The sequence below is a fragment of the Lethenteron reissneri genome, chromosome 48 (genome assembly GCF_015708825.2).
Source record: "Lethenteron reissneri isolate LAM-NWPU_2019-01 chromosome 48, ASM1570882v1, whole genome shotgun sequence".
Classification (NCBI taxonomy): Eukaryota; Metazoa; Chordata; class Hyperoartia; order Petromyzontiformes; family Petromyzontidae; genus Lethenteron; species Lethenteron reissneri.
Window position 1 is genome coordinate 10,882,234 of NC_083826.1, and position 27,698 is coordinate 10,909,931.

A 27,698-nucleotide genomic window follows, 5' to 3' on the forward strand; every position below is an offset into this window, starting at 1 on the left:
CGCCATGTAAGTTTGCACAAACAAGGAATTCACTATGGCGGGACGGTGCATACATTGAACAAGTAGGAATCTTAACTTATATAAAAGGTATACACTCTAACTATACTAACGTTACAAAGTATAAGTAATACCAAAGGGCTAAAATCTTTAAAATTATGAATAAGTAGACCTTATAAAATGCGAATGTAAAATGTTAATTAGTCGTATTAAACAATCTTAAAATACAAAAATACAAATAAGATTACACGTTGTAAGTATGGAAAGGTGTAATTATGTAGATAAAATGTTATAGTAAGTGTAACAGTCATTTGAAGTGTAAAAGTCATTTTAAGCCCTTGGCCTTGTTGAGGAGGCCAACAGCAGATGGGAAAAACTGTTTTTATGACCTGAGGTTTTGGTCTTGATGGACCGCAGCCTTCTGCCGGAGGGGAGTAGCTGGAAAAGAGAGTATCCAGGGTGCGAGGAATCGTCCGCAATCTTCCTCGCTCGCTTCAGGGTCCTCAAAGTGTGCAGGTCCTCAAGGGTTGGTAGATTACAGCCAATCACCTTCTCAGCAGTGCGGATGATACGCTGCAGTCTGCTCTTGTCCTTGGCAGTTGCAGCAGCGTACCAGACGGTGATGGAGGAGGTGAGGATGGACTGAATGATAGCTGTATAGAAGCACACCATCATTGTCTTTGGCAGATTAAATTTCTTCAGCTGCCGTAGGAAGTACATTCTCTGTTGAGCTCTCTTGATAAGGAAGCTGATGTTCAGTTCCCACTTGAGGTCCTGGGAAAGAATAGTGCCCAGGAAGCGGAAGGACTCAACATTGGTGACTGGGGAGTCGCACAGGGTGATGGGGGTGAGTGGGGCTGTATTCTTCCTGAAGTCCACAACCATCTCCACGGTCTTAAGAGCATTAAGCTCCAGGTTGTTCTGGCTACACCAGGTCACCAATCACTCCCACTCAAACCCACTCCCACTCACCCCCACTTTCACTCACCCCCACTTGCACTCACCCCCACTCACTCCCACTCACCCCCACTCCCACTCCCACTCACCCCCACTCACCCCCACCCCCACTCACCCCGACTTCCACTCACCCTCACTTCCACTCACCCGCACTTCCACTCACTCCCACTTCCACTCACCCTCACTTACACTCACCCTCACTCCCACTCACCCCCACTCCCACTCACTCACTAACTCACTTCCACTCACCCCGACTTCCACTCACCTCCACTCCCACTCACCCCCACTTCCACTCACCTCCACTCACCTCCACTTACACTCACTCCCACTCACCCCGACTTGCACTCACCCCACTTCCACTCACCTCCACTTGCACTCACCCCCACTCACCCCGACTTCCAATCACTCCCACTCCCACTCAAACCCACTCACCCCCACTTCCAATCACCCCCACTTGCACTCACCCCCACTCACTCCCACTTACTCCCACTCACCCCCACTCACCCCCACTCACCCCCACTCACCCCCACTCCCCCTCACTTCCACTCACCCTCACTCCCATTCACCCCGACTTCCACTCACCCCGACTTCCACTCACCCCGACTTCTCTTCCTGCTTCTCCATTTGTACGGCTCCACTCTGGAGTTCCCTGAAGGCTCTTATAATAATGTTTTTAAAAAAAAAAGCATTGATCCTGCCGTTTGTTGGTGGCTAATTTATGTTTTGGGCCTATGCTCAGCAACTGGTTTAAAACTAGAACTGGCAGCTCAGGGCTCCCATCCCCGGATGATCCACCAACCCTCCATTCTAATCCCTGAGTTAAAGCGGTGCAACATCCACAAAGCATAGTACGTGTGGGAAGTGATGACTCATGCTGAGAATGTGTCTCTCTGCTCTACAGCAGAAGTATGCAGTGTGTGAGTGTGCTTTATTAACCCAAGCAAGACACTACTGGTTCAAGCAAGCCTGACTCTACTGATGAGACAATGAATGTTGAAACCGGTCCAGAGTTTGCTTCAATTGAACATATGCTCATTTAATTCTCCACTCCCAAATGATCGTGTGGCCGATGGGATGTGTGAACAAATATTCTCAATTTTTTACGTGTAGGGTTTGGAAAGGAGCCGCGTTGTTCACTTATGCATTTGCTCCTTTGCTTGAGGGAACTGGATCGCAGAAGGGGAGAGAGCCTGCACCTCCGATTAGTACGGTTGGCTACGTACGGTGCGAAAGAAGTTCAACATACATACTACACAGATACTTCATAATGCTGTGAACATGAAGAACAAATGCACTGCGTTCAAATGTAGAATGAGAGATAGTAAGCACTATGAAAAGTATGTTAAGTATCTTAAAACGAGCAATTGGAACCCTGATCGTTATTGATAACCATAAATTATGGAAATTTCACCTTCCCTTGGCAGGAATTAGTTTCAAGTTTCATTTATTAGGTATAGCACTGTGAGCCATTCGGCTCTTGAATCGGGTGCAACCGCAACAAGCAAAAAACATGAACAAGAAAACATCTTAAAGTGACTATGTGACTATATGCAAACAGAAAATCAAAGAAAAGACAGGAAAATATTGCAGAAAAAGCACCATTGAGCCGGGCGTCGAGTGATCCAATGCTTTGGAGGCAAAGGTTGGTGGATCACACAGATGTGTGAAGTCACTGAGCTGCGAGGTGGCCACAAGCTGCCAGTACAGAAAGTGGGTTCATGAACTGGTCTGTGAAAAGATTTTAGTCTTTTACCTATCCTATTGGACAGTAGACACACGATCTCCAAGACCTACCCTAGCCGTTTCCCACCATGTGCCCTCGTCTTTCCCTCGGTCTCCAGACTCCCAAGTCTGCCTCGGCTATCAGCCCCCCCCCCCCCCCATCCAGGATGCACCATGTGCCATCCAGCGCCTTATAAAATCTATAGCACTTATCAGCCCCGTCCTCCAGCATGCAAGCGCGGAGTTGTTACTTCCCACACCTCTTATTAGCACGGTTGGCTACGTACAGCGCGAAAGAAGTTCAACATACGCACGTACATTTATACGACTACAATGCAGTTCTTAACCTTGTCATCACTTTTGTCATCACTGTTATTGTACCCAGGGTCTGCAGTCATACTCTGCCTGCACCTCGTTCGCACTGATGAAAGGGACCGCGGTGCTTGTGCTGGGTAAGGCCCCACGCCATGTGGCCCATCTCTTCACCTGGAGCTAATTTACACAGTCGTTTTGGGACACTTCCAGTCCAGATATTTAATGTAGTGGCAATTACATTACAGAATGTCTGCTTTCTCAAGAAAGGGATGGGGAACAATTGGCCTGACTCACCTAATATGTGTTTGGCTCTTCAGGAAATAAAGCCAGGGCCATTGCCCCAAAACTTGACCTGCTATATATATATTCTTTGAAAGCCACAGTGTTATTGATGAACGTGTTGAGTTTTTGTTTGTGTTTTGTGCACAAAAGAATTTGTTAATAATAAGTTAGATTGGGTAGGCCACTGAGAGACAGAAAGAGTAGCACATGGATCGTAGAACAAACACAAATGAGAGATGTAATTTTAACTAATGCTGTAAATAAGTGTGCTTGGGCAGGACACGCTCTAGAAGGCATGGCCGGTGGTTGACGCGTGATGGTTCAATGCCAGTTGAGTGAGAGAACACACCCGAGAGGATGTTCACCGTGGAGATGGAGTGATGAAATTCGCTCTTGTTCAGGTGCCAGATGGATCGTTACATCGCAGGACCATAACAGATGGTCATGGGTTGGGGAGGCCTTCACTCAGCAGTGGATCAATCATGGCTGATTAAATGAGCTTGAGGTTTATTCTTTGAAAAAGGCTGATTTATTAAGGATGCTCAACTCAACTACATTGTTTCAATAGTAATTACAGTGGTCCATCAGTTAACAATATTAATTGGTTCCACAAAAACCATCGTTAATTGAAATTATTGTTGATTGAATATCGGAAATACATGTTAAAGGCTTAATTTCTTCCAAGATGATCGAAAGTTGACCTTTTTCACCCTGAAAACATGGTTTATAATATTTAAACACGCAATTTAAATAAATAAACGTTATAAGAATATATTAAAGTATTAATAGAAAACATGGATACATAATGAATAAATAAAGCAGGGATGTCCAAACTTTTTGCAAAGAGGGCCAAATTTGATAAAGTGAAGATGTCCGGGGGCCAATAGTTCCTTCCGACATTTTTACCACAAAAGTTACGTCAAAACACACACTGTTATAAAAAATGATCATTGTCACAATTACCTTTATTTTTCAAGTGACAATGTAAGCCACTCAGGCAGACGTGAACAACTCTAAAAACACAATTCTGCCTTTCATTCTGTCAGATAACATTGAACAAACTGTATAGAATACCTTAAATTTCCATAAGTTAAATATATTTGCCTCATGAACATTTTAAACTGGAGTTGTAAGTAATGCAAAGTGGTCTGTTATCATTAAACTTTAAAGCAAGTGAATTTTGCCCTTGTCTTTTACAAGATCTTTCAGAAAGCAAGAGTTTGTGTCACATCTACAGGTACATAACATCAACAGTTATAACCAAATCTCATTCAAGAGTTTAATAAAACAAGTGCCATAAGTCCAAGTGCATTAGTGTGCTTTAGGCTTTTCACTGTTAATAGTGACAGATGTTACCGTTCAAAACACTCAATTTCAGATTGATCAAGGAACAGATAACTTGCTGACACTAATGAGAAGGGTGATACTGAGATCTAGATTTTAGTAAAGAGACCAGGTCTGGCTTGAGGGCAGTGGTTGAGATGCGAAAAATGCCACGCAAGTGGGAGTCACTCATCCTTGAGCTCAATCGGTTCTTGTTTAAGTTCATGACTGAGAATGTTTGCTCACACAAATATGCTCAACATTTTCTTAGCGAATGACCACATTTCGGGAAACCTGCTTTTGTCCAGCTGCCGGTAAAAGTTAACAAGAGAACACTGCTGGTGTTTCCCGCGGCACTCATCGTCAAACTGCAGCTCAATGAGCTCCAGCTGCAGCTGTGGAGGAGCATCATCAGGGTCCACGGAGAAGGGGGAAGAGAAAAGCAACATGTCCTTTTCAATAACTGCAAAGTCCCGAAAGCATTTATTAAATTTCACAGAAAGTGATGCGATAGCTGTTGCATAACTCTTCATTTGCGCACCGATGTTGTCCTGTGGGAAACTGTCAATGACCTCTTTCAAAGCTGGGAAGTGCGCGGTGCAGGGCTCTGTTTGGGACAAGTGTTTTTGGAAAAGTTGCAGTTTGGTTTCAAAGGCCTTGATGTGAGCATATAGCTGGCTCACCACTGAATCTTTCCCTTGAAGATTAACATTCAGCGCATTCAGATGCTTCGTTATGTCAACCAAAAAGCCAGATTTGCCAGCCATACAGGATCGGACAGTTCTTCCATTGGTTGTCTCTTCTCACCCAAAAAATGTCCAATTTCCTCTTTGAGAGAGAAAAATCGCTGCCGTGCGGACTCCCGACTTAGCGACCTCACATCGTTGTGATATATTACGTCACCGTATTCAGCCTGGATGTCACGCAAGAACTGCTGAAACTGTCGGTGGTATAGAGCTTTAGAGCAAATAGAATTGATTGCTTTTGCCACTGGTTTCATAACATCGTCAAATTTGAGATGTTTGGCGCAGAGAGCCTGCTGGTGAATGATACAGTGAAGTTTAATAGCATTGCCTGCTTCTTCGCTGATTTTATTGCAGATCAGTGTGGACAATCCACTTCGCTCACCAGCCATGGCAGGCGCACCATCGGTAATGATCCCAGAAACTTTACTCTATGGTAGTTTCATATCATCAACAGCTTCACAAACAGAAACGAATACATCTGTTCCTCTGGTTTTACCCTTTAAGGCTTTTGAGGTCAAGCAGCTCCTCTGTCACGTTCATGTTGTCATCAACTCCTCTTAAAAAAATAAGTAGTTGTGCAGTGTCAGATGCATTGGTGCTTTCATCGCAGGCTAATGATAAATAATCAAAAGCCACTCCCCTATCCCCCAGTTGTCTCTGAATATCTGACGATATGTCCTCAACTCTCCGTGCCACAGTGTTGCGTGCCAGGCAAACATTAATAAATTCTTGCTTCTTCTCGGGGAAAATGTTCTCCACCATTTTCATGATAGTCTTTGATAAACGCACCTTCAGTAAAAGGTTTGCCAAGTTTAGCTATTAACATGGCCACTTCGTAGCTGTCTTTGGTGATGTTTTCCTTTGACTCACAGGCCGGCATGAAGAATCGCTGTTGCGATGCCAGAGCAGCTTAAAGTTGCTTTACTTTTTCAGCGCGGTCACTCCCTGTTAGCTTGTCGTATGTTGTAGCATGTTTAGTCTCGTAGTGCCTCTTTACGTTGAAATCCTTAAACAAGGCAACCATCTCTTTACAAATTAGACAAACACAATTTCCTCGATTTCCAGTGAAGAAGTATTGTAATTCCCACCGCTCCTGAAAGCGGCGGCCCTCACTGTCAACTTTTCTCTTTTTTTTTGCAGTCACCATGGCAGAAATGATTCGAGAAGGGTTCGCGGCACGGATGCAGAGCCAGAGAGCATTAGAATGGTGCTGCCACCATGTGGCGGAAGGAGGAATTACATCTTTAAAGTTTTACGATTTATTTATTCTGACAGAGGCTAGCGAGCCATAAATAACACATTATGAGACCGAAGCTGTGGGCCGTATGAAATCTGACCGCGGGCCGTGATTGGCCCGCGGGCCGGACTTTGGACATGCCTGAAATAAAGCATAACAAGGTGCATAAATAGAGTGTAAATAAATGTCTTACCTTCGGCTAAAAAGATGGATGGCTTAGGTCTACTGAGTCCACTTAGGAGTGCTCTGATTGGCCGAAATTGGCATCTGCGTGATATTGTAAACATCGTTAATCGAAAATGTTGCGTTAATAGAAACAATGGGACCCAATAGAAGACGGATTGTTAATCAATGGCATCGTAAACCGAGAGACCACTGTATTATTTATTCACTTAAAGCTTTCGTGACTGCAGGAATTCATATTCTTTGGGTCTTTCCGTAAAGCCACGTAGATAGAAAAAATAATAACAATATATGGATGTTTCGATCGCAACACAAGCAATCGTCATCACCTGCTGACGTCATATCCTGAAGACGATTGCTTGTGTTGCGATCGAAACATCATGATATTGTTGTTATTTTTATTATTATTTTCTATCTACGTGGCTTTACCGAAAGACCCAAAGAACACTGTATTATTATTTAGTATTTTACAGGGATTTGTGTTGCACCTTCTCACGCGACTTTTATGAAGTGAGGAACTCTTTCAAAAAACTATTTCGAGCCTCTTTAAGAGCACATAATACGGTCCATTTCAGAAATTCCCTTCACACACACAAGCCGTTGGCCACTGCAGGAAGCTGAAAGTCTCGACGTAGGATTGTGGAAAGTTATGTTTTATTAGCAGCAACACGTAAACAATACGCTACAAAACCGGTAACCAGTTTGCCACACGTATAAAGATGTCTCCATCAATAACCATAACTGGACTTGCCATCCAAAGGTTCTATCTCCCAGCGAGGCAGTTGGAATATAGGGGTAAGATTCTTAAATCCCCCCACCAATTTCCACCCAGCAGCATAAATGGATACACTGCAGTTAGTTGATCGGCAGGTCGCGTGTGGTAGGGTAAAGTGTTGGTACGCACACCGCTTTTCAACACGGCTCGTCAGTGTGGAAGAGTAGGCCAAGTACCCTCTCAAACTCCTTCTAGTGGAGGCCCTTCTTGCAGCAGTGGCGTAAGCTATTGCATGGCTGCAATTTTACCTTTTATTTACCCACATTATTTATCCCGAGTCCTGCCGCTGTACTGTTTGTATATTCGCACGTGTCATTCATCGCATTACGAATATTCTGCTGGATTAAATTTCCAGTTCCTGACTTTCAGAATTGGTAACTGATTCTGAAAATGGTTACCTAGTATTGTTTTACAATCCCAACTGTCTCGTACTTACCCTATGGCCAGAGTGCTGACCGCAAGGAAATTTTGCACACAAAAGTGGCAGAAATCCATTGCTTAGTTCATGCTTGGTTTGTGCCTATTACAGAAGGAAGTTGGGATTGTGGTCTGGGATGTGTAGACCTAATGGACTAATATCTTTGTTGTGATAACTTATTTTGTTGTTTGTGTTTCTTTTGTTTTGGTGCCATTTCTTCATTTGTTTATTCATTTTAGAATTTGCTTGGCAGTAGTAGGGTTTTCATTTGCTTGGTCGCAGCTGTATATGAGATTACGTCCTGATATATAATTAATGTACAGCGTTATGGGATGCTATTTGCATGAATGACACTCTCTAAAATGAAAGTATTAATAAAGACCAAAACTGGAGGATTTCTCCATAACTCTGGCTGTCGCCTGATGAGGCTGGTGGTAATTACCATGGAAACGTCGTAGTTGAATTATAAACGTTGTGGGTTTACTCTTCAACACACCGGTGTGCTGAACTAGTGTAGGGGTTATTACGGGGAGAAAAGGCGGACGGGAAACACAAGGGTGTCTGCACCCACACACACGGGTGGCTACACCTACGTCCGCATCCGTTAACCACTGGGGGGGCATGGGGGCTCTGTGATCCCCCATAACCCCGCCCCTCCGAGGGGATCCCTATAAAAGGCGGGGAGCCAGAGAGCTCGTGGCCAGTTTCAAGAAGAAGCTTACCAGTGAAGTCTGAAGACCGGCAGAATAGGCCCTTGGACTCCCCTGTCTCACTGCCCTTGTCAGGGCCGAGCTGAGTAAGCCAGCGGCGCGGCCCAAGAGCTTCCGGACCTCTGCTCTTGTAAGGGCAAGGCCGGCTTAGCTGGGTGCCGGGATCCGTGCTTACCAGGGCCGGATCAGACAGCCTCCCATAGCCCATTAGAGGAGGACTGGGAACAGGACAGGGGAATTAGTACTAGGGGTGGTTTCCCAGCTAGTATGGGTGAAGGGGCCGTTACCCCTTCAACTATTGTATCTGTCCTTGAGTTAATAAAAGAGTGTGCCTCGACTCTGTCGTCAGTCTCCCTGGAACTCACTACATCTGGCGTCAGGAGTGGTCCAAAGCATGGATACGAGACGGACGACTCGTGCCCAAGACCCCGGAGAGGACAACAACGAGGGAGAGGCGGTGCAAGACGTCGCCGCCGACGTACCTGGCCAACCGCTGCCGGCTCCAACACCTGCGGGGCAGTCGGAGAGGGTCGGGACGTCGGCTGATGAGTTGGTGTTAGCCCACTCCCGACTGGCGGAGCTCCTATATGCAGCGGCCGCCATGCTGGAGCAGATAACTCGCCTAGGGTCGGGGGGAGCGGCGCAGCGGGAAGACGAACAGCGCCCGCCAGAAACTCCCGCCTTTGCGATGGGCCGGTGGCTTGAACTTCCCGCCACGGGTACAGTAGGAGCCGAGGGAGGGGCCCCAGCTCGTCACGCGGGCGGCGGGGCCCAACCAGCGTGCGCCACGTCATCGGCAGGGGCGGGTCGCATTGGCTACCTATCAGCGGTCGCCAGGTCATCACCAGCGGACGACAGCACCGACCAAGCTGGAACCAGCGCGTCACCAACGGCGCGACCTCCATTAGCGTCCGCCATTGCTCCCCATACTGTCCATGGATACGGTACGAGTGCTGGGAGATCATCGGAGACGGAAACGACATTTCAGCAATGGCTGCCGGCCCTGCAGGTGTTCGTATCGAGCGGCGGCGATTGGGGTGGGTTCCAGCGCCGTTTCCTCGCCCACCAAGAAATGGCTGGGTGGACGGACAACAAGGCGCTGTGTGCTCTTCCGGCGATGCTGGATGGCGACGCCCTTGGCACCCTCACTGCCGCACCCAAGTCGGCACGCTCCACGCTTCAGTCGGCGCTGCAGCTGCTGGCCACGGTTTATGGGCCGCCTTCCGATTGTCGCCAGCTTTTCTACGAGCGGCAGAAGGGTGACAAGGAGTCACCACTTGCGTACCGCACGGCCCTGCTGTCGTTGGCGAAGGCAGCCTTCCCGCGCATGGACGAGGAGGGGATCGATGCGATGGTGGCAGAGAAAATTTTGCTATTGGCCGACGACTTGAACTTCGTCATCCTGGCACAGGATGATGCGGACATGTCGTCATTACTGGCTGCAAGGCACATTCATGCCAATCTGATTTCCCAGTGGAGGAAGGCTAACAAGGCAGCTGAGGGACACACCGTGGTGGCGACCACCTCCGAATCTGAGGGGGGCTTCGGGGTGAAATTTCATTGGGGGCCGGAAGAGGAGGCCGCCTTTAACTCTCTTCGTGACGCCCTGGTGGGGGCCCCGCCGTTGAGTTACCCCGATTTTTCTCTACCTTTCGTGTTCGACATGGACGCGAGCAACACGGGGATTGGGGGCGTGCTTTCCCAAGTTGTGGGTGGTGTGGAGCGCGTTGTGGCTTATGGTAGTAGAGTATTGTCTCCTGCCGAGCAGCGATACTGCGTCACCCACCGTGAACTGTTGGCTATTGTTTTCTTTATTCAACAGTACTGGCCATATCTGTACAGCCGGCATTTCACCATCCGTACAGATCATGCGGCATTGCAGTATGCCCTGCGTATTCACCAGCCATCGGGGCAGTTGTCCCGATGGTTGGAGATCATTCAAGATTTCGATTTCGAAACAACATATCGCAAGGGGATTCGCCACACCAATGCCGATGCCCTGTCATGCCTGCCGGTCGCTTCCGATTGCACTTGTTTCTTGGGCTCGGGGCATTGCAAATCGGTGAGCGACGGCCAGGATCGGGTCCTTGCGGCCGCCATTGAGGCTCCTTCGGACGTTGGCCCTATTGATATGGGAGGGAAGGATTCCCTACTGGGCTTGTCAGGTGCGGAGTGGGGGCGCCTCCAAATGGAGGATACTTCCCTCCTGGCGCTACGGCGTCGCGCGGAAGGATCCGGTCAGGGGAAGTCGGTCGTTGACTCATGGGGGTTGTGCCAGGGCCTCCTCATGCATTGGGACGGAACGATCCACCGCCATAGGCTGGTGGTGCCTTCCGCGTTGAGGGGTAGGGCTGTATGGGCCGCTCATGAGCGGCTCCTGCACCTGGGCACCCTCAAAACCCTTGCCATGCTCCAGCTTAATTTCTTTTGGCTGGGCATGGCAAGGGATGTGGACGATCTGTTGCAGTCTTGTACCCAGTGTGCTCAACGGAAGCCGCCAGCGAGGGGAGCCAGCCCACCGCTCCAGTCTATTTCGGTCACCCGGGTTAATGAGCTTGTCGCTCTTGATATTTTGGGGCCGTTTCCTTCCACGCCGAGGGGTAATAAGTGCCTGCTGGTTGGCGTGGAATATTCCACGCGATGGCCTATGGCTTGGCCCCTCGCCAACCAGTCAGCAGCAGCCGTTGCGGAGGCTTTTGTCCAGGGCTATGTCCTCGACAAGGGCGCTCCGGAACGGTTGTTGACCGATCAGGGAAAGAATTTCACTAGTGCCCTTTTACACGAGGTGTGTGAGCTTCTGGGTACGAAGAAAATTCGTACTTCGCCTTACCACCCACAAACGGATGGGATGGTAGAACGCCTGCATAGGACTCTTACGTCCATGCTGTCCCACCAGGTATCTGAGTCCCAAACCGATTGGGACCTTCAGATCCCGGGAGTCCTGGCAGCGTACAGGATGGCTCCTCACGCGGCGACCGGATTCTCGCCATTTTTTTTAATGTATGGCCGTGAAGTTGACCCGCCTGTCGCGACTCAGCTGAGAATTTCCGCACCACACGCTAAATCCTAGTTGGCGGATCATGTTAAATTTAACATCCTCCGGTTGGCTGTGGCACGGGAGGCGGCTATGCAAAACTCTGACTCTCGCCAGAAGCAGAATGAAAGGTTGCGATCGCGCCGGTCGCACACGCACGAATGGCACCCGGGCGACAGAGCGTGGCTACACTGCCCCCAGGTGCCATTGACCACCTCGTCTAAGATGTTGCGACCGTGGACGGGCCCCGTGGAAATTGTGCAGGTTATGCGGCCTCAATGTGTTCAAATTAAATGGGGGAAGCGTCAGTGGTTCGTGCACCCTTCACGGTTGAAGCCGTTCTTTGCGCCACATGCTTCCTCTCATGACTATGGCCGAACATGTGGGGGGTCCACTGACTCCTGGAGGGCGGGGTCGCCGCCAGCCTCTGATCCGCTGCTAACTGTTCCGTCTTCAGGGGCCCAAGGACTGACGCCCTCTCGGCTGCCAGCCTTCCCCGAGGGGGTCGGCGCTGGCTCGTCCAGGAAGCCGGAGGGCCGTGCACCTGCAATTTCAACACCTGCCGCCGACCCCACCGGGTCAGGCCCTTGTGACGGGCCCGCTGCACGGACACGCACCAAGACGCGCCGGTTGTTGTGAGTTGCTTTCCGTGCGTGTTCCGCTGCTGGAGGGCTCGCTCACCTTTTTTTTTGTGGGTGGGGAGGGGGAACCACACTCTGTACATATGTTGCATGTGGGGGCGGTGGGTATTTATAGGGGACCGTCGGTTGTTGTTACACTTGTTCTTGTTATTGTTATGGGGCATACGCGTGTTGACTGTGTTAAGTCTTTATTGTTGGTTTTTGAGGGGTTGTTGCAGCCGGGACGGCTGCGAGCTGTACAGGGGGGGGGGGGGGGGTGATGTAGGGGTTATTACGGGGAGAAAAGGTGGATGGGAAACACAAGGGTGTCTGCACCCACACACACGGGTGGCTACACCTACGTCCGCATCCGTTATCCACTGGGGGGCCATGTGATCCCCCATAACCCCGCCCCTCCGAGGGGATCCCTATAAAAGGCGGGGAGCCAGAGAGCTCATGGCCAGTTTCAAGAAGAAGCTTACCAGTGAAGTCTGAAGACCGGCAGAATAGGCCCTTGGACTCCCCTGTCTCACTGCCCTTGTCAGGGCCGAGCTGGGTAAGCCAGCGGCGCGGCCCAAGAGCTTCCGGACCTCTGCTCTTGTAAGGGCAAGGCCGGCTTAGCTGGGTGCCGGGATCCGTGCTTACCAGGGCCGGATCAGACAGCCTCCCGTAGTCCATTAGAGGAGGACTGGGAACAGGACAGGGGAATTAGTACTAGGGGTGGTTTCCCAGCTAGTATGGGTGAAGGGGCCGTTACCCCTTCAACTATTGTATCTGTCCTTGAGTTAATAAAAGAGTGTGCCTCGACTCTGTCGTCAGTCTCCCTGGAACTCACTACACTAGTAACGAATTGGCATGTTTTGTTTATGTCACAAACCTTACTAATTGGCTGTGTCAGGTGGTTGCGGGTTTAACGACATGCATATTCTTAGATTTTTTTCGGTAAAGTCACGTAGGTAAAAATTTGTAATTAATAAAAGTAAAATAAAATAAAAATCACATTTCGGAGGCAACACAAGCTTCCGTCTTCAGGTGGAACTGTCACAGCACGATAGCTGTATCAAGTGAGAGAAATTCCAAGAACACGTTATTTGTAAAAAATACTGGTTGAGGGTTTGGAGGAGCCAAGGTAGGCCCTGAATATTATTTTTGTGAGGTTCGGTGCGGCTGAAGCACGCCGTTAGGAATGAGCCTTTGTTGTGTAAACTAGGTGCGGATGATGTAAAGGTGCATGTCAAAGGGACTGAGCATTTTTGTTATGCAGAGATGATGTGGCTGAAATCGCTGCCAGGAAATGAGTCTTTGTTGTGTAGAATGGTTGACTGAGCCTATTATTATGTAGAGGTGGTGCGGCTGAAATTGCTGCATTCCTAGCAGCAAAGGCTCATTCCTAACAGCGTGCTTCAGCCACACCGAACCTCACAAAAATAATATTCAGGGCCTACCTTGGCTCCTCCCACCCTCAACCAGTATTTTTTTACAAATACTGTGTTCTTGGAATTTCTCTCACTTGATACAGCTATCGTGCTGTGACAGTTCCGCCTGAAGATTGAAGCTTGTGTTGCCTCCGAAACGTCGTGATTTTTATTTTATTTTTAATAATTTTAATTTTTTACCTACGTGACTTTACCGAAAAAACCTAAGAATATGAATCCTTGCAGTCACGAAAGCTTCAAATCTAGAATTAACGACATGCATTTATATTTACGCGACATAACCCAAAATACCTCTTATGGATAATATTTGTCGTGAAAACCTGCTACGTGTTAAACTGAAAGAATTATTATTGTTATGTGTAGGCACCCCGGCGATGGTTTTTCTACAGAGCCTGCTGAAAAAGCGCCTGCCCTACAGCTTCCAGTGGAACATCTTAACTTCCGTGTGTATGTGACACACAGCCACTGCATTATTCATCACAGCACACAGGACGGCTATGCGTTGGGCTATGTTACAGCACAGCATTGTAACAAAATGGAACTACAACTGCACCAGAGTAGGGGGCTTCACATTTGTCCAGCTTTTCAGCCCTTACCTTCTCACCCCCTTAACCACAATAGACATATTTGAGACCATCCACAGCTTGGGAGTGGGAAATCAGGAAGTAAGGTGGCCACAAAACCTGCTCTTATCTTTCAATTAGCACGAGTTCTATAAAAAAATGACATTGCATAGTAAACCCTCACTATGTGCGAGTTGCTAAATGTAGACTCATTCTATATTCGCAACCGTGCCAGACTCTGGTATTCCTGATGATACTATGTCGTGTTAGACCACCGACACCGGGGAGGTGCGTGCAGAGTGTTGTTATGTTTGAAATGGTCTGCAAAGATCTGGCACGTCCTCTCGGCTGCCCGCTTAGTCCTCAAGTGTCGCAGTAATCCTGCTCTGATCTCGCTTTTGTGCATTTTTACTTTAAGTCGACTGTGAGGTTCATGAAAAAGATTGGCGAGTGCTCTCCAGAGTGCTAAATGATAACAACTGTGCGTTGCTAGCAAACACCTGCATCTCCCAAGGAGTCATCCACCTGAAATTCTTGGAATTACAAACACCTCAATCATCGTCAAATCACCATCCTCAAAGGAAATTTAAAAAAAACACATTGCTCTTTATAATGTATTATGGATTTATTGTCGTCATTGTTTTGTTACATATTTACCATTTCCCACCTATGTTCACTCGTACCTAGATCGAAAACCCATTTCTCCTATTGGAACAAGGTTTCTGCATTTGCGAATTTTGCAATTGCGAGCGATTTCAAGAATGTAACCCACACGTACAACAAAGTTTCTAACACAATACCAGTACCAGATCTGAGTGCAAATCGATTATTGCCACCCGACACACACACACACACCAATTCCCAGACTGCTTGGGTCAAACCCAGACTGGTGGTGTAATGATCGAGTTCGAGTCGTCGAATCACAGTCTGGACTTTATTTACACACGCGCGTATCTCAAACACAATTCACAACCGTTTTCCGAAATCACTTAAATATATCTAAATGTGATAACGCTAACTATACGTGATGTGTGTGGCGAGATGTTAACTACCTCGCCTGGTATACAAGAGGTCGTGGGTTCGATTTCGACCCTGACACCTGCATATTTGGAGTTTGCATTGTCACGTGGATTTTTCTCCAGGTCCTCCAGTTTTTCCTTCTACATTAAGAATAAACATCAAGCGTTTAGAGTGTTTGGCTGCTGTAAATATCCACGTGATGATAACCCACTTCATTGAGAAATCTTTCGTGATAGCTAGTGTCTCTGCCTCGCTGTGCGCTGCGTTGCACCGCTAGCTGAGTAGTTAACCTCGCGTCCAATAAACCCTCAGAGCCAGGATGAACGTCCGACTCCAAACGTCATTTATTGAATTTAACGAGGTAAAACTGGTAAGAAAACAGCAGAGATACAGCATCTGTTAATACCCGGAAACACCAACACAATGAATGAACACCACAGCATCACAACATTGTCTTAGATAAACAATAGATCCTGGATGGACCAGGCCCCTACATTACCACTGAATAACTATACAAGAGCATAAGCTGCTATGTTACATAAATGCACATCGTGTATTCATCACACTGCACCCCAAATGTACAGTATTACACATAACACTAAATTGTGGATGAGATATTTTGTCATCCTTGCTCTCAGGATCGCAATATAGTTACTTGGGTACAAGTTTGACTCGACTTATTAAATTACAAGTAACATTCACAATAAGGAAAGTTGCAGGCTTCGTTGTTAACTAGGCCTCGTATTTATCATAACAATTTAACAGCATTATACAGGCATTTACATCATTATAACGGTCATTCTAACATTATAACAGCATTGCCAATATTATAAGAACATAAACGAACTTACAGACAATGCTTTTTAAAGTCCCACAATGGACAATTGCGGCTGGCTTCACTGGGACGCGATGTGTGCCGCCATCTTGAATTATGTGTGTAATGGCCAACGCCCGCGTGGTTGAGCGGGAATCTTAAATTGCAACTTCCTGGTCACGTGACCAAAATTAGCATCAAAAACAGGAAATTCCTGTGTACATACGCCCCTCCCCCCTCTGCCGTGAGGCAAAACCCCTGCCGTGAGGCAGAACAGCTAGGTCGCTTCTAAAAAAAGAGCTATATAGCTCAGCACACCTTACCGGGTAAAATACCAAAAATATTTTTTATAGTTTTACAGTAATTGTGTCTATAATTTGCACTGTTAACTAACCTAGTGTACCAACCTCCACCCCCCGCCTCTCGGCTTCACTGTCCCTCATGCCCTCAATGTGACAGTGCCCGTTCCCGTGGCCACCCCTCTTGTGACAGCGCCCTTCCCCGTGGCCGCCTCTTTTGTGGCAGCGCCCATCCCCGTGGCCATCCCTCTTGTGTCAGTGCCCTGCCCCGTGGCTGCCTCTTTTGTGACAGCGCCCATCCCTGTGGCCATCCCTCTTGTGTCAGTGCCCGTCCCCGTGTCCTTTTTGCGTCAGCGCCAATCCCCGTGGCCGCCCTCTCCACGCCCAGCACCCACCGCCGCTTCTCTCACTCCAGCGCATACCCTCGCTCACTGTCCACCATTCCCGTTCATACTACCTCCCCTCCATTCATTATCACCTTTAAACGGGGGGTTGTTTAACGGGGCTATTCGGTACTGCAAAAAAAAACTGAACGCATTTGTCAATATCATTAAAGGAACAATATAATAGGTGATGTTTCGTGCATTGGCCCTCCTTCATAGTACATAGAGAGGCCAGAGTGTGGATTATAGTTGGAGACTGCACTTTGCACCACAGTGCCTAAGGAGAATTAAATGAATAAAAAAATTGTCATGACCTTTTAAATTGGCATGTGAATAGTTACTTAAGGAGTATTGAGTAACAGACAGACCCTTGAATAATCAACATGTGTTACTACTAAATAAACGAATATATTGGAAGTAAAATAAAATGTTGCTGACACATTGCACTGTGGGAGGGCTTGTTCTAGTGAGCAAAAAGTGAGCAATTCAGCTGTCCTACATTCCTGAGGCCGAGAAGTCTAACAAAATTTAATGTGAGGTACACATATATGAAACTAAAGTAAATACAATGTAACTAAAAAGGCATAGTGCCAAATAATAAAGCTGTGTTTTAGGCGAAGGTGAGGGCATCCATTCAGTCCTGCAAGCAGCCGTCCTCAGGTGAAGAACAGGGCCGTCGGAAAGACAGTGTCCTAATGAACACTGCTAACCTTGGCAGCGTATTTTTAAGCTGGGTCGGAGGAGGAGAGAGCCTCGACAAAGGAGTTTGCATATCAACAGAGGAATTTAGCATATTGATGACAAATGCAGATATGGGATAAGTCACTACTTGCGGAATGTGTAGGTGGTGGGTGGGTCTCAAAGTCATATTATGCTAGTATATTATGTAGGATTAGCAGGACGTGATAAACCATTTCGGGTCTTGATGGATTGTGTTCATGTTTACGGTGACTTTCAGACCGCATTACATTCGCTGGCATTGACTATATAGCTTTTGTTTTCTCTTCACGGATCAGAGTCTTTGCTCCACTGCAAGTTTCCTATCACCACTCTCCCATTGACATATGTCTTTGCTTCCTCTTAGTAGCATCACGCGACTGTCAATGGTATGGCGTATAGTAGATTGTATAAGAATAAATAGTATAATAATGTAATGTTTAATAGATGTTTAATAGAATGTATAATATATAGTATTATAATTGTATAGTGAATATTCAGCGGTGTGGTATACATTAGGGTTTATATTACAATATTACAATGTACAGTCTAAGGTATAGGGTAGTGTATAGTAACGCAGTGTATAATTCAATGTTGGGATTTGTCTATGGCAGTGCATAGTACGGTGTCAACATAGAAGTGTAATGTATATTGTTAGTAGCTCAGCTTATTGGAGAGTATATTGAGTTTATTGATTATATTGATGTAGTTTATATTTTAATTTTTTATCAGTTTACTATATGGTAGTCAATATATAGTTTAGTGTATACTCAGTTACTTAATGTTAATAGCTCAGCCTATTGGATAGTATATTGAGTACATTCATTATATTGATGTAGTTTATGCTTACTTTTTTCACATCGGTGTATTATATGGTAGTCGGGCATTTGCAGTTCTTTAGAGACTCCTCCTTTTTTGTTGCCCACATAATGCACGAGCTTGATACGCGGTGGTTTGGCTGCTGCAGCTCTGTACTATTTTAAAATGTACCTCCCTTTATTACTGCTAATCCTATTTCCCTCCCTTTATCACTGCTAATCCTACATAATATACTAGCATAATATGACTTTGAGACCCCCCACTACCTACACATTCCACAAGTAGTGACTAATCCCATATTTGTCATCAATATGCTAAATTCCTCTGTTGATATGTAAACTCCTTTTTCAAGGCTCTCTCATTCTCCGACCCAGCTTAAAAAATACGCTGCTAAGCTTAGCAATGTTCATTAGGACGCTGTCTTTCCGACAGCCCTGTTCTTCACCTGAGGACAGCTGCTTGCGTTGTGGCCGAAACGTCGTGAGATTTTTATCTTATTATGTTTTCTTTTTATTATTTTATTATTTCCCTTCTACGTGACTTTACCGAAAGAACTAAGAATATGAATCCATGCAGTCACGAAAGCTTTAAATCGAAATTTAAGCTGGGAGGTTGAATTGAGCGAGTGATACAGAGGCAGAACATGAGTGTCGTGCGTTGACCTCACATCTGGTTCTGGAATTGGTCCCAGCTCTGTGTGGCCCAGTGTGGCACTAAGCACGTGGCTCTAAGTATGTGCTTGCAAGCGTAGTTTGAGAAGGAAGCCCCAGGACCATGGTCTGGGATTAAAATGTTCTAACCACACAGCCCTGGTGGGTCCAATGGGTTTGGGGTCGAGCCCTGCGCCATGGCAATGACCGCTCTTCGTCATGTCCCCCCGTGCCTCGTGCAGTGGTCAGCTCGGTCGTCAGTTACAGCATCACCCGCAGGGAGGTGGGAAAGTGTGGAGAAAACTGGATTCGCTTTGAGAAGGGAGAGCTGCCACAAGATCTGACAGACGGTAACGGCGATGATTGTAGCACATTTAAAATCACTGCTTTTTTCATGTTGCAGAGACTGTACTGGATTGTCTGCTTATTTATTAAATTGCGGTTCTCCACAATGCCGTTCATGATATTTTGTACTGCTAGTAGTATTGTTGAAAACCTGTGTTTTTTCCTATGCATCTTGATGATCTCAGTATATAGAACGAGCGGCCTCGGTTTGGGGAGGGGGACGTTGCCAAAATGATGCAGCAGCAACGACAGCGTGAAACGTTTGTAATTCATAGTTTTGCGCCATTTCCTCCGTCCCCTCGGTATGTTTCCCCCTCAGCCGTGGAGCAGCCGGAGGGAGCGTCCCCTTCTGCGGGTTCTGAACATGAGACGGCCCCCGGACGCACCAAGTACGGCGACGTCCTCGAGTAAGAAGTGTCTGGGTGCTGAGCACGAGCAGCCAGGGAGGGGAGAGGGGATGGCGACGGCCATGGGAAGAGGAAGAGTTCGTCACCAGGAACGAAGCTGCGAGCGGCGTGCCCGGAGAATTTAATATCGTGCAGCATCAGGAAGGAACTTCAAACGTTCGTGCTTAAAGGCCCTGAAGTAAAATAAAAAAAATTACATATCTGTCAACCCCTTATCAGTGCTACCTTATTACAGACCAATTCATATATTATTGGTCACCTGGTGCCCTTATAAATCTCAACATTCATCCTACAAAGTCCCATCAAAAGGGAGAAACAGACATTTTTTTGCCCGTATTGAAACGGATGTACGCCGTATGGACCTGAAAACTAAATTTCCCTGTACATTAATACGGGTAAACCATATAGGTTGCAGGTATGTAATGAGGTTTTGTTGGTGTTGGAAATTCTATCTGTTGTGAAACTGATGCCGAATAGGGATTAGTCATTGAGACCCCTTTTTTATTGCTGCACTACTGCACCACCAGTTTTTTTTATTGATGCACTACTGCACCACCAGTTTAAAATAAAAAAAAACTCAGGAAAAATCTAAATGAGTCTACAGAGTTCCTTCTTCGAATATGGGTTCTGCACCAAATTGTTGGGCGTTTGTACACAGGGGAAGACAGAAGAGTAGAAACGCCATGGATGAGAAAACACCTGCGCAATCACCACATACAAATCAGAACATCGCTTGCTACCATCATTCCAACCAATCACATAGTTGTTGCATAAAGTATAGCTTCATCACGGCTATTTGCGTGTTGGTTTCAAGTTTGGGGATGAACAAAGGTATGATTTAAACACTGTAACACTCTTGAGTGGTGTACCATCCCCTTCATGGCAATGTATGCATTTTACCATAAAAATACCTTAAATTATGACAGTACTTAGCGCCACTGTTCTGTGTAAATCATCCAATGTGCTGATCTGCATTGAACAGTAAACGTGCCCGTACCGTCGTAACAGATACTGTGTCAACCCATACGGTTTACCCGTATTCTTGCGCAGGGAAATTGAATTTTCAGATACATATGGCATACAGCCGTTTTAATACGGGCAAAAAATGTTTGTCTATTTGTGTTTCTTTCTTGTGATGGGACTTTTTAGGATGAACGTTGAGATTTATAAGGGCACGGGTGACCAATAAGGTCTGAATTGGTCTGTAATAAGGTAGGAACTGATAAGGGGTTATGAGAACATTTTATACATATGTAGTGGGTTCAACTGAGTCACAGACATAGACTTTGGAGGCAGCGCATTTATTTACTTCCAACACATGGGGTAACTTCCCCTTAACAGAATAACAACCTTCGGTGGTGACCACCTGGCTAACTACACTAGTTACCACGTAACTGTTACTATGGACCTGGGACCAAAAGCATCTGCCCGGGTCCACGTGCTAGAAGACTCGTAGAACGGAGTTTGTAGACGAAGGGTTATTTTCCCAGGATGAACAACCCCGGTCCCTCTCGGGACTCGGCTTGTATTCTCTGTGGCGTGGCCAGCTCCGCCCTTGGCCATGTCCACCTTCCAGAACCATCGGGAAGGACCTGGGTCCCAATCACGTGACCCCCCTAGCCCCCTCTTGGGGGCCCCTCTCTCATCTTAACCGGTCACGTGTCCTCCCGGGTCAACCAGAGTGCCATGGCCTCACACGACCTTCCCCTTTGGACGGCACCCACACACCGTGTCCTGTAGGGCTGGCACTGCACCCACAGCATGGTGACATCCAGCGATGTCACTACACATATGTAGTGTGTTATACGGAGGCACACACTGGAGTTGGAGGCAACACGTTTATTTAACGACCCAACAGGGCTGACTACATAAACGTACACTGGTTCTACATTTAGGTGATAACTACACGGTTAACTAGACCACAACAGGGTAACTACATAACCGGGTCAGCCAGTAAAACACTACCTGACCCACGATGCCGAGCGTAACATCAAAGACCGAAGACCTAGGATCGAAGACGTAGCACCAACAGGTTCCATTTCAACAGAGAGCCCAGACCCCTCTCGGGACTGCCCCTTTATGCTCCTGAGCGTGGCCTGGCTCCGCCCTCGACCACGCCCCCTTCTAGATCCGACTCGAAGGTTCTGGCCCATATCACGTGTCCCTCAAGCCACCTTTCGACCCCCTTGCTACCCTGCCCCGGCCACGTGCACTCTGGGTTCACACAGAGTATCACGTCCTCACTTGCTCTCTCTCTGACCCTCACCAGAACTATGCCCCCTAGGGCCCGCTTCCATGCCATATTCGCTCTGGTGCCAGAGAGAGACTCAAGACGTAGATTTCCACTCTTGTGACAGTCGCTGGCGCTAAGCACCATATTAACTCCATATAAGTCACTACACATAGTTGAAAATTTCACTGACATACGACACAAGTTCAGAACAAAGAAATCATCACTCGCTACGCCCCTTGGCGAACATTCTGCCACAAAATATCCGCAAAGACGTGCAAACTGAAAGTTAATTTACGTGTTTTCTTGCCAAAAAAAACCTACACATCAACCATACCTGTCAACCCATATGGTTTACCCCGTATTCTTGTACAGGGAAATTGAGTTTTCAGGTCCATATGGTGCACAGCCGTTTCAATACGGGAAAAACAAATCTATGTTTTGTGTTTTTTGCTCTTGTGATGGGACTTTGTAGGATGCTCTTTGAGATTTATAAGGGCAAGGGGTGATCAATAAGGTCTGAATTGGTCCGTCATAAGGTAGGCACTGATCAGGTATGGTAATAATCTGAATCGATGTGGGGGGGGGGGGTACCTGTGGTGCCACAACGACGGGGCCGCTCTGCCGAACCAGGGAGCCGCCCGGCTTCCCCCACCGCACTGCCCCCCATCACCCGCCCCACATAAGCACACACCCGCACGCATTCCCCCCCCCCCATAGAGCTGGAAGGGAAGGTCACCTGATCGACCGGTTTTTATCCGAGAGACCCTTATCGGGATTAATTCTCACGGTTTCCGGCGATCAGGGAATTGGATGACCTCCCCGTGCTACGTGGCACCGCGGCGCTGCGGCCGGCCTTAATATGGTAGGTCGTGGCGTGGGGCATTCGGCCACCGCGGTTGAGGCGCATTTCCCCCCACACACACTCCCACGGGTCGACGGGGCGAGCAGGGGAGGCACGGGACAGCATGAATAGCGGGGTCACAGGGGCTGTTGCGCATAGTCATGGAGGGTTGGGATAATTGCGCTTGAGCGCGCAAGCCCCATTGGTAGGAAGGGTAAGGGAGTAATTAGGATTTACGCCTTGCACGCAGCACACTGATTAGCATATCAACAGCGCCTGGGGACTGCCGTGCGCGGGCTTGGGGTGCACGAGCCCATTGTTCAGCGCAGCATCCCCTTTGGGAGGTAGGGAGGATAAATAGAGGAGCGCAGAGGGGAAATCGCTCGCTTACTCCAGCGCCAGGCGACCAGACGCAGCTCGAGCCAGCGACCCGGACGTCCGTGCGACGCACCGAGGCACGCGGTTAACACAAGGATCAGCGGACCGCCGTGGACACTTAACAGTGAGTAAGAAGGGGAATTAGAATCATAGCCGATAAATAGGGAATAGGTGCCGGTTTAGTGGAATAGGCCAGCCTCGTCGACTCACTAATTCAACATTAGTTATCAGGTAATAAATCATTAATAGCGAAGCGTGGTCTCGCGTGATCTTGTCGTGCAGTGTGAGCGTGTGGGAACGCGTGTGGTACTGTGTGTGCGTAAGCTCGCAGCGTGCGTAATCGGCGTCCCCCAGGTGCGCGATCATAGCGTAATCGGCTGCGCATTGTTGTACGGTTTATCTCGCGCGCACGGCGGCGGCGACTTTAGTCGTTGTGTCGGCGTGTGCCCCGCTTGCGTGTGCTCGTTACGTGTTATAAGTGTGAACGCGTGTAGTACGGTGTAGGCGTAAGCTCTCGTCGTGCGAAATCGGCGTACCCCAGGTGCGCGATTGTAACGTGAGCGGCCAGCGCGGCGCAGAGAAGCGCAAGAGTGAGTGCCGTACGGAGCTGTGTGTGTGGGTGTGCGCGTACGTAATTAACCATGCCTGCTACGCGGACCCGCGGTGGAGTGGAATCCTCGGGCGACGGCTCCCACCCCATGGGTGAGGAACTTAGCAGCGGTTCGCTTAGCAGCGGGGGGGCGATTGATGATGCTAGCCCGGCCGTTAACATTATCGAGGGAGGGATCTCGGGGGCTAGCGACCCCCACAAATTGGGGTCAGAAGTGGGATGGACCCCCGCGTTACCTCACGCTAAAATAAGACTAATATTTACCGGCCGGGGGGCCCCTTCGTGGAAGGCATTCGCCCGCAATCTCTTAGGGGCCAAGGAAATTAATGGATGGACGGACGCGCAGGCAGTACGTCAACTTAATATGAATCTTGATGGGCGGGCAGCCGATTTTGTAGAAGCGTTACCCGCGAGCGCACAGACACAGCTAGAGGAGCTGATGCGCCGACTCGATCAGCGTTTTGGCACGCGTGACGAGGAGGAAGCAAAATCGGCCTTAGAGGCGCGCCGGCGCCAACCTGGCGAAGATCTACGTGATTACGCCGAGGATGTGCGTGAGTTAACAAAGATCGCACGCCCGGGGTACGCAACTGATGTTATTGAGGAACTGGCCGCCGAGAAAATCCAGCGGTACCTGTCTCGCACGGCGTGGTGGCAGCCAGACATGAGCTGCCCACGTCTTCCGTTTAACACCCTTGTCGAGCGCGCACGTAAGTGTGAAAGAATTCACAGCGAACGCGCGCAGCTCCGGGGGCTGGGACGAGAGCGCGCCATTGCGAGCCTGCTCTCGGAAGACGAGGAGGAGGGACAGGAGCTCGCGAGGACGGTAAGGGGCCGGGAAAGAGAGCCACAGAGACCCAGCGAGACGACCCCGGGGTGGGTAGCCGGGTTACAGGCCGGCATGGGAGATATGATAACCCAAGTAGGTGAGAGGGTAACTCACGTAGGTGAAAGGGTAACCCAGGTACGCGAGGAAGCAAATAAAAATATGACCAAACTGCAATCCTCCGTTGAGACCATCCGATCCGAAATGGGGGACCTACGCGCCACGGTGGGAGGGTTATCTGGGAGGGTAGCCCGACTAGAGGCGGAGGGTGGACAGCGGCGTAATGGGGGGGGAGGGAGCGGACAGGGGACCCGCTACGGAACCGCCCCCCCTCCCCGGGCATGTTATATGTGCGATCGCCGAGGGCATCTAGTGAGGGACTGTCCTGAAATCACCCGAGCGAGACAGACGCGGGGGTTAAAACTCCAACGCCCCCTAGAGAGCGGACCAACTAGGGGTGCAATCGACGCGGTCCCGATACAAATAGACGATAATGAGAATAATGGCGAGCGAGTGATCTCCACACAGGTTCCAGCAACAACGCCCACGGAAACGGTGACTCCTGGCGACTGGCTGCGGGAGCTGGTGGCGGGGATCACGGGGGCCACGTCGCTGGTGGAAGGGGAGGTTAACGGAGTGCGTACCCGAATCCTGCTGGACACGGGGGCGGTGGCCTCGCTCGTGAGCGCAGCGCACTGCAGCGCGATCGGGGTCGACGTGCGTCACCTGCAGGCACCGGACCGCGCGCTGCACACGGCGAGCGGAGCCGGAATGGGGCTGCTGGGGAGAGCCACCCTAGAGGTCCGCATAGGCAGTCAGGTGTGCACCCAGGAGTTCTACGTGTCGAGTGCGTTGTGTCACGAGTGTATCGCAGGTACCGACCTCTTAGAACGGCTGGGACTCAACGTGCAACCCCGCCAGCGATGCGCCACCATGGAGAGCAACGGCGAGCGGATACCGTTCCTGGGACGAGAACCGACGCGCCGCCGCTTTGCACCTGTGGCCGCTATCCTGACGACGGCAGTCACCATCGGCCCGCTCACCGAGGTGCTGGTGCCGGTGGCAACATCCCCCACCGACCCCGCGCTCCGACCATCAGGGGAGGTAATGCTAACTCCTCACCCGGAGTTGGCAAAACGGTATGGGGTTGTGGGATCCGCCACGTTGGTAAACGCAGATGGGGACCGATTGTTTATGCGGATGTTTAACCCCCACAATACCCCCGCGATACTGCGACGGCGCACCCCGATAGCCACAGTACACCCCCTGCACGCACGCCACTCTAACGACTCGGTGTTCGCACTCTGGGCTGAGGACCCCGGTCGTCCTGAGGGTGAGCAGGACCTGGCCTGGCGAGTCGGCCCGACTCCCCGAGCCGAGGTCGTTCCCCTGCTCGACGCGTTACATGTACCATGGGCGGACTTACCTAAGGGAGAGGCCGATCGGCTGCGCGAGTTACTGCGGGAGTATGCCGACGTGTTCAGCGAACACGACTCGGACGTGGGTCGGACCGACCTTGTTAAGCATCAAATTGACACCGGTGCAGCCCGACCCATCAAACTCCCTGCGTACCGAGTGGGCGCACCCGAACGCGTCCAAATCAAAGAGGCAGTTGGGGACATGCTTCGCGATAACATAATTCAGCCCTCGGCGAGCCCCTGGTCAGCCCCGGTGGTACTAGTAACGAAAAAGGATGGGTCAACCCGATTCTGCGTCGATTACCGTAAACTAAACGCAGTCACGCTCGGCGATGCCTTCCCCATACCTCGCATCGACGACACCTTCGACAGTCTCGCAGGAGCGCGGTATTTTTCCACCCTCGATCTGGCGTCCGGTTACTGGCAGGTGGAGATGACGGAGGAGGATCGGCCAAAAACAGCATTCACCACCCCGATGGGCCTGTTTGAGTTTCGAGTGTTGCCGTTCGGACTCACTAACGCGCCCGCGACGTTCCAGCGGTTGATGGAGTTGGTGATGCGGGGCTTGCAGTGGGAACAGTGCCTGATTTACTTGGACGATGTGATAGTGTTCAGTAGATCTTTGTCTGAGCATTGGTCCAGGCTTCGAGAGGTGTTCCAGCGGCTGCGAGCGGCTCATCTCAAGCTCAAGCCACGTAAGTGTTACATCGCACAACGCGAGGTGGGGTACCTCGGGCATCGCGTCAGCGAGGCAGGCGTGCGCACCGATCCGGAGAAGGTACGCGCCGTAGTGGAGTGGCCACGGCCAAGGAATCTGACGGAGATCAGATCATTTTTGGGGCTCGCCACCTATTATCGTCGATTTGTAAAGGGATTCAGCGAGATTGCACGCCCCCTCACCCAACTCACCTCCCCTAAGCACCCCTACCAGTGGACGGGGGCCTGCCAGACGGCCTTCACCACTCTCAAAGACCACCTCACCCACGCCCCCACCCTCGCTTTCCCCGATTTTACCACCGATTTTATTTTGGACACCGACGCCTGCAGCAGCGGGCTGGGCGCGGTGTTGTCACAGGTACAGGATGGGGCGGAACGAGTCATCGCGTACGCCAGCCGGACCTTGAGTGGGGCCGAGCTGAACTATTGCGTGACCCGCCAAGAGTTGTACGCCGTGATTTTCGCATGCAAACAGTTCCGACCGTATTTGTACGGCAGGAGATGTCGCGTACGCACTGACCATTATGCTCTGCAGTTTCTTCTTACATTCAAGGAGCCGCGGGGGCAGATGGCCCGGTGGTTGGCGCAGTTGCAGGAGTACAACCTGCAAATCGAGTATCGGGCTGGCCGGACGCATGCCAACGCGGACGCCTTGTCGAGGCGACCCACGGTGTACGCCGAGACGAGGGCGGAGGAGGCCTGCCCGTGTTTCACGGCGGGACGCTGCCGGCAGGCAACGGACCCCCGAGAGGCCGCGGCCACTGACCCCCCCCCAGCGAGGGAGAGTGCGGTGTGCGCCACAGAAACCCTCACAGGTGGCACTGAGGATCCCGTCGACCGCCCGGCAAGCGCGGGACCCGCGGCTCGGGACCCGATCGGACGGATCCAGGAGGACGTCGGCTG

General features: G+C 49.5%; 1 protein-coding gene across 3 annotated transcripts in view; it reads left to right on the forward strand.

Annotated features, from left to right (window-relative positions):
- TMEM141 (transmembrane protein 141) overlaps nucleotides 1–24,028 on the forward strand; it is a 34,066-nt gene extending 10,038 nt beyond the window's left edge. Inside the window, exons 2-6 of one of the 3 annotated variants that reach the window (XM_061571784.1) lie at nucleotides 3,062–3,128; nucleotides 5,697–5,747; nucleotides 14,119–14,202; nucleotides 19,263–19,370; nucleotides 19,685–24,028. In XM_061571784.1, coding sequence (XP_061427768.1) covers nucleotides 3,062–3,128; nucleotides 5,697–5,747; nucleotides 14,119–14,202; nucleotides 19,263–19,370; nucleotides 19,685–19,776 — 402 coding nt within the window. In that variant the 3' untranslated portion in view covers nucleotides 19,777–24,028. The remainder of the gene's footprint in view (nucleotides 1–3,061; nucleotides 3,129–5,696; nucleotides 5,748–14,118; nucleotides 14,203–19,262; nucleotides 19,371–19,684) is intronic. The other 2 variants (XM_061571785.1, XM_061571786.1) reach the window with 2 other exon arrangements.
- Nucleotides 24,029–27,698: the final 3,670 nt, after the last annotated feature.